Source organism: Alosa alosa, chromosome 10 (genome assembly GCF_017589495.1).
Source record: "Alosa alosa isolate M-15738 ecotype Scorff River chromosome 10, AALO_Geno_1.1, whole genome shotgun sequence".
Lineage (NCBI taxonomy): Eukaryota > Metazoa > Chordata > Actinopteri > Clupeiformes > Clupeidae > Alosa > Alosa alosa.
This window is the reverse complement of record NC_063198.1, coordinates 19373862-19387484: the sequence shown is the minus strand read 5'-3', so window position 1 is coordinate 19387484 and position 13623 is coordinate 19373862. Positions and strand designations below refer to the sequence as shown.

Below are 13623 nucleotides of genomic sequence, written 5' to 3'. Positions count from 1 at the left end.
CTTGCATTTGCATAGAGTAATTGCTCCTTCTGCTCCGGGCCTAGCAGATGGGTTGAGCCTGTCTCTGCGAACTGGTGATGCTAATACCAAACACCCAACTTCTGTCTGCGCACGCTAGCTCACTCACAAACATTCTCACACCCTTCCCTAAAAACAGCCGGACGCCAGTTTTTGCACCCTTATGGTCTACAATGAAAGGTTTCCTGGTGTTACTCTGAAACTTTGCAACTCTCTATCAGCTGTTCCACACTGGCAGAAAATGGGCAACATCTTAAAGGAACACGCCAACTTTTGGGGAAAATATGTTATTTGTCGTCTACCCTAGAGTTACAGAAGAGGATACATACCCTTCTCTTTTCTGCGCATGCAATAATCCATGATTAGCCTAGCTAAGCTTCATTCTTTAGAAGTGGTAACCAGTTACCTAGTGCAGTGTTTCTCAAAGTGTGGTCCGGGGACCACTGGTGGTCCGCAAGCTAGCCCAAGTGGTCCGTGAGCAGACGTGGTAAAATATAATATACAGTAGATGAGTTGTTTGCAATATTGAACCAACTTGTATGTAAATCCAAACATTTCTGCAACACTGCCTAGTGCCTATGTAAGCCATGCTAGTTTAAAACATATATATTCTCTGATACAATAAGCAAAGGTGCAAAGACAATCAAGGTGGTTCAGTGAGTAGGCCTATTGTGTAATTTACTGTTGAAGTAGGTCTACTTTTTTTTTTTAGCTAGGTGGTCCGTGAGGCTTTTTTTTACTGATTAAGTGGTCCTTGGTCTGAAAAAGTTTGAGAAACACTGACCTAGTGGACCAGTTAGCCTATAGATCACTTTTAGATATAGACAAGCTGTAGGCTAACCGGTCTAACCCAGTTCCAGTTAATTATGCTTAGCTAGGCTAACAGTGTTAAACTGGGTTATTGCACGCACAGAGAAGAACTCTGGGGTAGGTGGCAAATTAGCTAATTTCCTAAAAAATTGGTTACATTGCCCAGTTATGCTTACACTACCCACTGTGACAACATGGTTATTTGGTGGCATATAGCCACTTTATGACATTCTGATGTGTCTGTCTTATCTGTATTTTAAGTAGCCTACTGGCAAAGGTTCAAAAAATCACTAAGGTAGTTAAATGAGTTCCGGGCTGTGCTTCATTTTTAGAACTGGGAAGAATGACCTAAATGCATAGATAGAACGACTGAATAAAATATGGAACTGAACAGCCATTGCTGTTGAATGGCAAATCGGTCGGAAGATGAGGAATCATCTGACACGGGCCCCAGTTGCAGTATGCCACCAGCTGTTGGTGTATTCAGTGCTAGGCCTCTCCAAGCACCTACCACTCTGGGAGTGGTATACATAGTTTCAGTCTTTCTGTTCCTCAGAGGGTAGCATAGAGCTAACTCCTATGGGCTACCCATGCTCCTCCATTCATACTGTACACAGTACACCACCTTTGAAGTCTAGTATGCATGTTTAGGATGCACTGTCACATAAAGCAACCTCGCCCCAAACCCTCTGTCCCCAAATTCCGTAACCCTGCCAGCATTGACGGTTGTTATGGTAACCAATCAGCCTGTTTCCCCTGTGTCCAGGTGAAGCATCTGCCGCTACAAGCTGAGCTGTCTAAGACATGACAATTGTATACTCTGGGCAGAGATGTCCTAGATGTCCTCCTGTCACTCCTGAGTACTAAGCCAAGCCCCTCTCCTCACAAAGACGATTTGGTCCTACAGTGCAAGTAGACAAAGAAACATCTGTCATTTTTGTTTTGAATTTTCCAGGGTTCTCTGCTATACACACCTCTGGCAAATTTATGAACGGAAGCATCATTTGTTTTTTTCCCCTGAACATATCACGCTCGCCAGTGGAGCTCTCTCTGTCAGTCTGAGAAAGAAATGCAATCAATACCGAAGAGCTGATGCATGCAAATGCATATACATTCCCAGTTCTGCCCTTTGACTGATATACCCTTGGTGGGGGTTTTACTTCATGTTGTCAGCTCTCAGTACACAATCACTTCTTCATTCTGAAACAACCTATGAAATAAATTCTTTACCTTTATTGTAAATCCACGTAAGACAACAAGTTCAGGTATAATATTTCAGTATGTATCCAGTATATATTGTTGAGGCTAATAAAGTGGTTTGTATTTGGGTACATTATCAGCAAATACAGGACAATGTTTTTATGGTTTATTTGCTTTCCATTTCATGCAGATCTAATAAATATCATATTTCTTCATGAGAAAAATGAAAGACCACACTGTAAGGAAACTGGAAACAGCAAAACAGACCAAGACATTCTAAAGCAAGAACAAAATCTCATACTGACCATTACTGTAGAGGCTTGACAGACAGAATGTAAAAATAGATACAGGAAAACTCAAGGGATAAATAAAGCAGTTTTCTGTCCAAGAAACCCAGCGGTTTAAAGAACTGCTCCACATTTATATCATTTCAATCATGCATTAAATTAGCAGTATTCTAAATTTATCCTGAGACATCATTGTCTTGTCACTGTGTCTTGCATGTGCACACTTTCATCTGCTTTTTTCTTGATGTCACATAAGTGTCTGAAGTGTTGACGTGCTGACCATGTCATCTTTTCAAATTGTGACTCACATAACTGTTTATTCATTTGAGCATTGCAGAACACTGTGTGCACACGGATGGATGAACTTTGTTTTTTCCATCTCAAATACTTGCATACTTTTAAACCTCAACTATGTAAATGAGAAGACTTTGAACTTCATTGGGCTGTCATTGTCAATGCAAGACTTTGTGTTTTCAAATCTTGTCAGACAGACAAATTCTCTGACCGGCATTGCATTGATAATTATGACTGATGGTAGGCTAAGTGTTGACATCTATTATGAAATTAATCCATTCAAAATGTTACAAATTATAGAACAGGAGATACACATCACCGCAACTAAAATGACTGCTTGACATCCATCTTTGCTGCAGAGTCTATGCTTAATGCATGAGTGCTGCAACTGGTAACTGCACATTATCTGGGAATACTGCACAGTCAACGTGTTTCAAGGACCCGTTTCCACCGTGGGTGAACACAGAAATTATGAAGGAAGGAGAGAATATGGTAATATCTGCATGACTCAACAAAACAGACTTGGGCTCATGAAAGGAGAGCAAGCACAGTCCTTCACTTTCTAAACACTTCAGCTGTCTTAGTCATCCATCAGCACCCTTGAGAATCCACTCTGCGCCAGAATTTGTCTGCGAGACACGTGGGGTTCGAAAAAAAAGGTGGGCGAAGAAAATGTAAATAGGATGCATGGTAGAACACTGAAATGAGCAAATTAAAAGGGTGATAAATAAATACATAAATAAATAAATAAGTAATAAATTAAATACTCTATTATCAAATAAGAGACTTCTGATTCCATCATAGATTGCATGAAGGCAGAAGAAACATGGTCTGATTAAAAGGTTTATCTAGGGACGGAGACAGATTCTGTAATTGGAGGGGGAAGAAAAAAGTGCAGGGAAAAATAGTCTCCAGAACATCCAAAATGAAAATTGACAGTGGAGAGTATAAATGTATGCAAAATTATTCCATTATGGGGGGAGAAAAGCTAAGGCCATGCCATAGGCTGCTCTGACTTCAAAGAACCAAGTCAGGGATCCTCAGCTTTGGGATAGGGCACAAAAGCGTAACATGACAGGGTTGCAGAGCAGGGGCTTTAAAATAATGTAACCTTTGAAGAATCGAGGCTGTCTGATAATAATAGGTGAAATATACACCGTTGCTGTTTTGTTCCTCCAAAAAAGCAGAACATATTCTCCCCAGTATGTGTGTGTGTGTGTGTGTGTGTGTGTACTTGTTCCCTAATCTCCATGGAAGTCAAATGTTGGCTGTGGACCCGAGGATATGTTGAGACAGCCCCAGACGACCAATGAAAGCTGACGTTCTCTCTTACCTCACAAAGGAAACCATGGCTACATCATCATTACGTAAGTGCATCAGGGATTGCTATTTTTAGACCCAGCCGGTCCTCTGGAGACAGCTGGTAGGAGGTGGGGTCACAAAGCAAGGCCATGTAGATGGAATGCTTGTTACGCTGCTTTCCACCTTATTCCCAGGAAAATCCTATGATATGTGCCTCTTTGGAGTAATGCGTAGTTAAATATTGATGACCTACTGTCTAAGCCCAGAATGTAACAAGAAAATCCTTGCGGAAAACAAATTATGACATTATATAATAATGGATTGCAATGGATTGTAGTATGATAATGCATGCAAAACGTCTTTTTTGTAGTACTTCTTCCTTTATATTAGCCTTTATTTGAAACATATTTCAGGACAAAGGGTCATGAAAGATCATAGGCTACAACCCTTTAATACAATATTGAACCATGAATTGGCTAAATATATTAAACAAAATTCCAACTCTAGGATATATGTCTGAACATGGGCCTATTATAACCAATGTGTTGAAAAGTCCTTCTGTGATTTAGTCCAAATTACAAAATAGCAATATTCTACAATACACAAAGGAGGATCCCAGCTATAAATTCTATGTCCCCAGAATGTTCTTAACCCAGAACGTTGTCAGAAAGTTTTTTTTTTCCATTACAGGAAGCTTTATATACCATCCACTGTAATGTATTTTCAATACATATTTTAGTTTACTATTGTGCATAGCATAGCTATGATATAATTATAGTAAAATGTGGTGATTTTTATATCAATTCAATTAAATCGATCAATCAATCAATTCAATCAATTTAGCAGTCTATTGACCGTTTCATGTCAAAATACCTTCCATATGATGCAAGGCCTCTTTTTGCAATACACCCTGTTTATTTATTTAAAATATATATTATTCAATATAATCTATTTGAACAATTTTGTGTAAACATTCCATCTCAATAGTAACTCTCTGTCCAACTCCATGTTTGCAGAGAACTACCTCCTCAAACTGTGTCCAAGTGTTTGCAAACATTCACGGAAAACTCACGGCAAACTGAAAATTGTTCGCCTATGTTTGCGAATTTGAGCACACCTCAAGTAAAACTGCATTGTTGGGGTCTTTCACCCCCAGTGAAGATGTAGGTATCAATGGATACCATAAGCAAACACCTCTCCAACCTCCAGCAAAGTAAACGACCATTACGTAGGCCTAATGCAAAGTAAACCACCATTCAGGGACTCACAATATTTAAAATGTTAAAGAATATTTTGGAAGGGCACTGTAGGGCAACTGGTTATAGTGCCCGTACCATATTCGGGTCCACATTCCCACTGTCCTGTCAGATTAAAGGCATAAAAGATTATTGATTTTAGCTTAGTTACAAATGCTCTTGTTTATTTATTAGCTCATTATTTTATAGTATTAGTTGGCACTAAAAATCTTAAACTGGTGGATGTGTGAAACACAGTTGCGTTTTTATGTGGCCAAAATAAAGTAATCTTGATTCTTGAATCTCATTTGAAACGTTACAATGGCTCCAGAAAATATCCAAATGGAACGTTCCCCTAAAGTTATCACGTTATTTTAACCAATGTAGGCTTGTCCTCTTTGTAATGTTACAATGGCTCCACAAAATAATATAAATGGGACGTCCCATAAGTTATCTTGGGGACTTTAAACTGCATCACTTTCATAACCAAAAGAGGTCGTTTTGGTTCTGTGAATGTTCAAAACATTCACAAACCAAGAAATTGAGATGGGCCAGGCATTTTCAACAGTTGGTAAGCAGCAGCATTTTTTGATGTGCATGTGCCTGTTTCTTCGGCACTTTGAGACCGTTCATGTGTTGACGGAGTTATGGTTTATTCATTCAGAGCGCACATGGCACTCCATCACAAGGCGGCAGGGCTTGACGTCAGTCAAACTAATAATAGCCTACTCAATGTTATTTACATCTCACTTAGCAATGAAACAAGATTGGTTGCATTTGTTAACATACTTGTTGTCAGGCTCTTGAATGAGCCTTATTTAAACCTGTTGTTTTTGTTGATGACCATTTTGATCTATAGGAAACCGTCTAACTCGTAGGGAGATAGAACGCACGTCTTTTTCGAAGTAGGCAGACCGTGCAGGGTGAATTTACAAACACCTAAACAATAGGTTAAAACTAAAGAGCTGCGAGTGAAGTTGGTAGGCTCTGCTGAGTTTTGCATTCACAGTATGTAGGCTAGGAATTTAGTAATGGTTGAAGGCTCACAAAATGTTTCTTTCTCTGCGCATTTCTGGCGGGACCACAGGCTGGGCCACTCGGAGGTTGCTTCTGGGCCACATATGGCCCGCGGCCCGCTTGAATATGCCTAGTCTAGCTGACCCATAGCATCAAAATTATGGACAAGTTACTAACGTGTATCGAATAAATGCCCAACTGACATTTAAAGAAAAACAGTGCCCCTAGGTCGACTACACCAGAATCATTTGCTTTCGCTTTAATTAATCTGATTTTAGCTGCTCGCACTGCGCAGCTATAGCCTATGACGTAGCAGAGGGATGTGCTTGCGTCTGTAGAGAAACCCAGTTGCTCCGAAGAGGACATCGATCTGACATATTTTCTTCATAAACATAGCCTATTACCGCTAAACGCAAACATACAGTCTCATGCAGCTATGCGTCCATCATCATGTGTTACTGTTGAGAGGACGGCTTCACAACCGTGAAAAATAAACAACTATGCTGCTTAGAAATAAGGGGAAAAATAAATATGGCTGGCAGGTGAGTCAAGTCATTTCGACGTTAACGATACGCTGTCGTAGCCTATTCGCCTACGGACATATTTCAGAGGGGAATATATGGCTACTTTCGTTGTGCGAATAATAACAAACGAATTCGCACATCTTTTCAATATTTCGAATTAACACACGAAGAGCCCCGTGTTTGAAACACAATGTAAACGGGGTGTTGCGTCTCGTCAATTCCTCCACGCATGCGTAGCCTATTTCTTTCAATTCGTGTGTAGTGAAGTTCAGTAGCCTACCCACGCCCATTCAGCAAGGCGACTTGACAGATTAACCGAAGAATAAAACAAGCATTTAGGGAAGTCACAGAGGTAAACACGAAAACGGGACTTAAATTAATACTTCGTTCAGAGGGTTTTCTTTATTTGCTGACATGTTCATATGCGTCTTATAGAGCTGGTGCCTACATTTAACTGAAAACTCTCAATTGCAGTATGAAAGTCTCTTTTCCGGACTTAATTGTCTGTTTTCATTTGTATTTTAGATGAAAATTGGGTTGCGGTGAAAAAATGTCTGAGAAGGAAGACGAGAAAGGCAAAAGGGGGTATGTACACAAAGCATTTTCTCCAGGCACACCCCGAAGCTCTTAAAGTGCGCTGGATGACTGACTGCCTTTCAGTGTAAAAATCAACAATAGGATCAATAAATGAGCAACATAAGCACAGATTTAGGCTATAGAGGAATGCGTAAACAACTGCAATTGTTGTATGCCAAAATACAGATATACAGACGGTATTATGGCCTAGAATGTTGCTGCATTGCAGGCACTGGTAAACCGTCAAAAAGTGACAAATAAAATATTCAGTGTATTTAGTTGGTTTCCTTTAGATTTTTTGAGGAGATTTCTTTTTGTGTTCTTGATGTATGCATTGAAGTGCCCACCACACAGAGCTCTACTTTGAGGTCCCACCAACATGCCTGCCCATCGTTTATTCTCCTGAATATAACATCACCTTCATGGGCCTGGAGAAGCTACATCCCTTTGATGCGGGCAAATGGGGAAAAGTCATCCACTTCCTGAAAGGTATGGCTGGTAACAACAGTCACACCGGCATGCACACGCACGAACACACATACACACACACTGTGTGTCTCTCTCTCTCTCTCTCTCTCTCTCTCTCTCTCTCTCTCTCTCTCTCTCCCACTCACTGATTCACACACTCACGAACACACACACACTGTGTCTCTCTCTCTCTCTTTCTCTCTCTCTCTCTCTCTCCCACTCACTGATTCACACACTCACAAACACAGACACACACACTGTGTGTCTCTCTCTCTCTCTCTCTCCCACACACTGATTTACACACACACACACACACACACACACACACACACACACACACACACATACTGTCACCACAAAGGGACTCATTGGTCCCTGTATAATGTAATATATGGGTAATGTGGGAAAAGGAAAATGGAATCAAAGCCAGGGCAGTGGCCTCTGAGTGGAGCAGGTGAAGGGAGGTGTGGAGCTCTCTGGTTCACAGACCGATAGGTGTGTGTGTGTGGGGGGGGGGGGCACAGAAGGGGCGGGGGATGGAGGGGTGAGGTGAGTGAGAGGCAGAGTGGAGATAATTAGGAGAGGTGAACCCCCCTGCGGGAACCTCGACAGGGACGCATCTCCGGCTTTGAACTCAAGGTCAAGAAGAGTGTAACTGGATATATACATATACTTATCAGCACTCTCTCTTTCTTTCTGTCTTTCAACCTTACCTCTTTCTCACTTTTTTACTTTCATATTTCTCCCTAAACTTATTTGTAAGTAAACCATCCTTTGCTGACAGCCATAGCCTAATTTTTTCCCCTGTAAAGATATAAAGCACTTGCGGTGAATTGTATATATTTATTTATTTATTTCAGAAGTTCTGTTGGGGTGCTCAAGTGAGTCCTAAAGTCTTTGAGGCTCTTCTGCCTATGTGTGAGATAAGTCTCTCATGTTTCTTTCATAGTGTATTTACCTTTTTTTATATTCTATTCCCCACTCCTGTTATTTCCGTGCAGAGGAGCAGTTTATCTCAGACGACAATATAGTGCAAGCCAGGGAGGCCACGGAGGAGGACCTACTGGTGGTTCACACCAGGCGCTACCTGAGCAAACTGAAGGTACCTGAAGCTGCGGGCCCCCGGCTACAACAGTGCCTTAACATGCATTGCCTTAAGACGTTGTGTACTTCTGAAGCATCACACTGTGTTCCACTTAGCCTAGCCAACTTCATGTCAGTCACTCATTACACTGATGGCAAAACGTTACCTTGAGATGAAGAAGAATACCCCTCACAAAGTGAGCTGCATTTCTCATTAAGGGCTTATCATTAGTTTAACTTATAGTGTGGTATTCCATATTCACTCAAACAAGAACACATTTTAGGTAGGTGAGCATTGTGCATTTTTTGCATTGTACCTAGTCTCTTACATAAAACCTTACAACTGGATACCAATCTCTGGCATACTGGATATTTTCAAAGTAATGCCTGTGCAATGCTCCTACATTTTATTGTAATGATTTTTCCTCAAACGGGTATTAGAGGAACAATAAAGTGCACCAGGTTGTTTCTTCAAGAGACCTATTTTGGAATAACCCGGCCTTGAGTATATCTAGCAGATGGCAGCACAGGCAAGTCCCTTGTGCATGTATGGATTATCCCCTGCTGAATGTGCTTTACCATCAGGCAAAGTGAGGACTAAAAAATTAAATGGAAGTCAGTTTTGCTTCACATAGTGTATGCACACATAGCCTCTATGGCTACCATCACTGTTTCAAGTTAACTCATTGCATTGTGTTGTATTATTACTACAACTATTGTGTACACAGTGACTTTCCTATTACACTGTATGCAGTGTTATAGCTGAACTGTTGCAAAGGTTGTGGACAGTAAATTGTTCTCCATCTTAGTCTTAATCTCATGGTGGTGTATAGAAATAATGCATGGCTCATTGCACTGGTCCTGCCGGTAGATCCTTGCTTCTTCCCCTGCTTCTTCTCTGTGTCGCTTGTGTTGAGGGGCATGGGGGCTGTTGGGGCGCAGGGGTGGTTCTCACATGTTGAAATGCATATGTGGTTTATTCTCTCCCCTTTTCCTGCATGCAGAACCATGTCTTGGAGGGCTCAAGAGAGGTATCGGTTTCACTGTGCCTGAATCAACTTTTCCTTATAGTTTCTATTGATCTGTTTCTTTTCAATTAGAAGAATATCAAGAGCTGCTAGAATTTTCTCTTTTTATAATTAAGTATGAAGCACCCCTAGAATGATTTCTTCCTTTCCATAGATGACTATGAAGAGCTGTTAGCTGTTAGTTCTTTATTCTCCTTTAACATTTTGCCACCAGTTTACATTTTCATGTAGTGACCTCCTGTGTCAGAGAATGCTGCAGAGATTCACATACGGACAAAACTGCATCTGTTAATGCTACTTACTTTTTGTAGTATGCTGTATCATGCCTTGTCTAGTGATTGCTCATTTTAGTGACTATTTCTATCTCCTGTACATATTTGTATGTAATTATTCATTTTTCTTCTGGTGTAGTGTTTCATACTGATGGATAAATGGAAGAACCCTGGGGTTGGAAAGGTTAAAGGAAAAAAAAATACAGTAAATGAACGCTTACTTGTCTGTGTTTGTTTTGATTTTACAGTGGTCGTTGGTGGTAGCTACAATTACAGAGATTCCACCTGTCTTGTTTCTGCCCAACTTCCTGGTCCAACGCAAAGTGCTTCGACCTCTGCGCACGCAAACGGGGGGCACCATCATGGTTGGTGTTGTTTATTGTTTGAGCTCGTACAGAGCTCTAATAGAACATGGAGCTTTCTCAGTGTTTCTCAGCATTTCAAAGTAAATGCGATGTAACAACAATGTATTGGCCTTTCATCCAAATAGTCAAATTGTGTGTGTGTGTGTGTGTGTGTGTGTGTTTGTATGTTGGTGTGTAGGATGGTGTGCATATGTGTATATAAGTGTGTGTGTGTGTGTGTGTGTGTGTGTGTGTGTGTGTGTGTGTGTGTGTGTGTGTGTGTGTATGAGAATGAGTAGACCTCACAGGCGGTGAGGTGATGAGGACTGTGTTGCTAGCCTGTTCCAACCCATGGCCTACTCTATGCACCATATTACAGTATATGCTCTTGTCCTGCAGGGATATTTCACTGCCTCGCTTATTGCTTCCCGAAACAGTGTCACAGTGATTCAGCCCTTTGCTGCAATGCTGCAGTCAACCAACTCTCAAATCAACCTAGTTCTCATTTTGTGCCAATGAGTATAACCTACGAGACACAGCATGTCAGTAAGATCAGTACTTAAAAATACAGGTAGTAAGACTTCATTTTTTGTGCACGAAAGCATAATATGATTAATGAGTGTTGTACAAGTGTTTTCATGTTTGTTTTTGGTGTTGCTTTTACGATCCCACACCCTCTCAAGACCACTATGAACAAGCAGTTGAGCATGTTTTCCACTGTGTTTCCACTGATAAAATATTGAACTGATGCTGGCACATGCATCTGATAGGCTCCCCTGCTCTATTCTCTCTGTAAATGTGGAGTCCCGAAATAATCCAGCAATGCTTCTTGGGATCTGATTTAATGTTTTATTCACAAACAAGTATTTTAGGCAAAGCAGGAGGTTTTTTGTGTGTGAGCCTCCACACTGGGTCTTCTCTGGCAAAAGGTATAATAATTTGGCCTCCTTAGCAAAAACTTTGAACAGCTGTGATAGAGAGGCTCCTAAGGCTAATTCAGGTAGGGAGAAAAATGCATTAAGCACCTCACAGGAAATTATGAAAGCAAACTCGTATGACTTTGTGATCTTCCATGTCGGAGCAGCAGAGAAACAAACAAGAAAAAAAATGCTGCATGATATTTTTCTCGTTAGTATTCTGTGTATTTTGCAGAATAGAGAAATGAGTGTGATGCCCTTGTTGCTTGGTGTGAGTTTACTGATACGTCTCATTAGTGTGCAGTTGAAGTACAGTGCTTAAGCCTGCGTGTGGCTTTGGGAGTAAATCTAGGGATTGGTGTGTACTCGCAGTGCCTTTGCAGCACTGGTGTCCTACACAGCTTTAGCCGCCACAGCAGCAAAGGGGTTCAGAAGAAAGACATGGTGAAAGAAAGAAAGAAAGAAAGAAAGAAAGAAAGAAAGAAAGGAGGAATCCCAGGATGATGAACTAATGGAAAAAAAGAGGCAACACAAGAGGCTGAGGGGAAACAGAGAGAGAGAGAGAGAGAGAAAGTCAGAGAAAGAGAGTTTGAGAGTGAAGTACAGCACAAAGAGAGGAATGGAGAGTTGGGGACAGTGAGGCAGGAGACCTGATAGAGACTCTGAGAGAAGGAGAAACAAAAGCAGGCACATAGTAAAGAAAATAAAAGAGCATAGTACAGAGAAACAGACCATGGGAGAGAACGAGCCAAAAAAAGAGCGTTTGCACAGACAGAGAGTGTAATTAAGCTAGCTGATAGCCACTTCAACATGTCCCAAACACGTCGACGCTAATTTAACACTCCGCTCTCTCGCTAGCAAGGCTTTTGTGCAAGCAAAGGCATTAGCCATTTAATGTCCTGACTGCTCTCTGTCTCCATCTAAGGCTCTCCTTGTCGGTCAGGCCTTTTAAAAACCAACCAGGTTTTTGATAGAGATGTAATTCCCGAGCTCAACCTGACTGTGTCTGTGGAAATGGATCATCCTTATTTAGATGAGCCAGGGTAGGTATAATGCATTCCTAGAGAATGCCTGAGCCGTAGGGATGATTTGGGCATTATTCATTCCATGCTTTTATAGCAGTAGAAACTGAATTTATATGTGAATCTATCAAGAAATGTTTTATTTTTCTCATTTTGGAATCGAATTGACAATTAAAGTGGATTGCACTCTTATGACTTGTGGCATTGGCCAGGGTTCTTTCTCCAGTAAGGGATAGACGCTTTGTAAAGAAGGTGGCAGCCCAAGTTTTCAAGTAGCTGCCGCAAAACAAAGACCATGTCATTGTCGATGGTGAATCAGGACTTCCGGAAACCACACTGTGTTTCAGGGAGAGCACTGTATTCCACCAGTCTGTTTAAAATGATCTTTGCCAGCACTTTCCCATTGATGGAGAGGAGGAGATCCCTCAGCTGTTTCCACAGTCTGCTCTGCCTCGCTTCTGTTTGTATATGACTATAATGTTGGCATTCTTCCAGTCCTGAGGAAGGCTCTTGGACTTCCAGATGTGAGTGATAGGAAGTGTAGACACCATGCGAGGATGTACTCCTCATGATGGAGGACCCTGCCGGGATACCATCAGGTCATGTGTAAATTTCAGAATGCTTTGGCTGTTTATCTAGATGTGGGATTGGTGGAAAGTCTGGGAGTTTATCGAGGATATGTGGATCAGCTGGGTTGGTGCAGTTAAGGAGGGTCTTCACCCAGTGGTCGAGGTCCTTGAGGAAACTGTTCCCATCTGCTGATTGGACAGGGGCAAAGGTTTGCTTTCTGGGGCCATATAAGGTGTTGTTGCCATCTGCAAGGTGTTAGATTTCATGTGCCTTCTGCATCCACCAGGTGTTTTACATGTTTTGTAGATTCTGTCAGCAAAGAGGGGTTTTAAGGGTGGAGGATCCAGGGTTGGACAGGAGAGCTTTGTGGGGTTTATGTTTTGCTTGCAGGAGGGATTGACTTTGCGATCAAACCAGTCTTGGTGGTGTTTCCTTTCTTTCCTTATACCTAGTGCTTCTGATTCTGATGTGTGGACAGAGCTGGCAATTTATTGGTTTTCTTCCTGAACTTGGTCAAGGTTGCAAGCAAAGAGTCGTCAGAGGTTTCCTCAGGTGGTGCGGTTGTCTTCTGTTTGGGGCTATCCATTTTATGGACAGTGATGTAGCCCACAAGATGCCAAGATGCCAGTGTTTTAACTGGAGGTGTCGCTAGGTGG

At 41.5% G+C, this 13623-nt stretch overlaps 1 protein-coding gene across 3 annotated transcripts in view; it reads left to right on the top strand.

The window, feature by feature from the left end:
* The first annotated feature begins 6486 nt into the window (after nt 1-6486).
* The window catches only part of hdac11 (histone deacetylase 11), a 22405-nt gene continuing 15268 nt past the window's right edge, over nt 6487-13623 (top strand). The window contains exons 1-6 of one of the 3 annotated variants that reach the window (XM_048254323.1): nt 6487-6705; nt 7213-7272; nt 7604-7752; nt 8733-8833; nt 9819-9845; nt 10363-10479. In XM_048254323.1, the coding sequence (XP_048110280.1) occupies nt 7238-7272; nt 7604-7752; nt 8733-8833; nt 9819-9845; nt 10363-10479 (429 nt within the window). In that variant the 5' untranslated portion in view covers nt 6487-6705; nt 7213-7237. Of the gene's footprint in view, nt 6706-6813; nt 7040-7212; nt 7273-7603; nt 7753-8732; nt 8834-9818; nt 9846-10362; nt 10480-13623 lie in introns of those variants that run through there. The other 2 variants (XM_048254324.1, XM_048254325.1) reach the window with 2 other exon arrangements.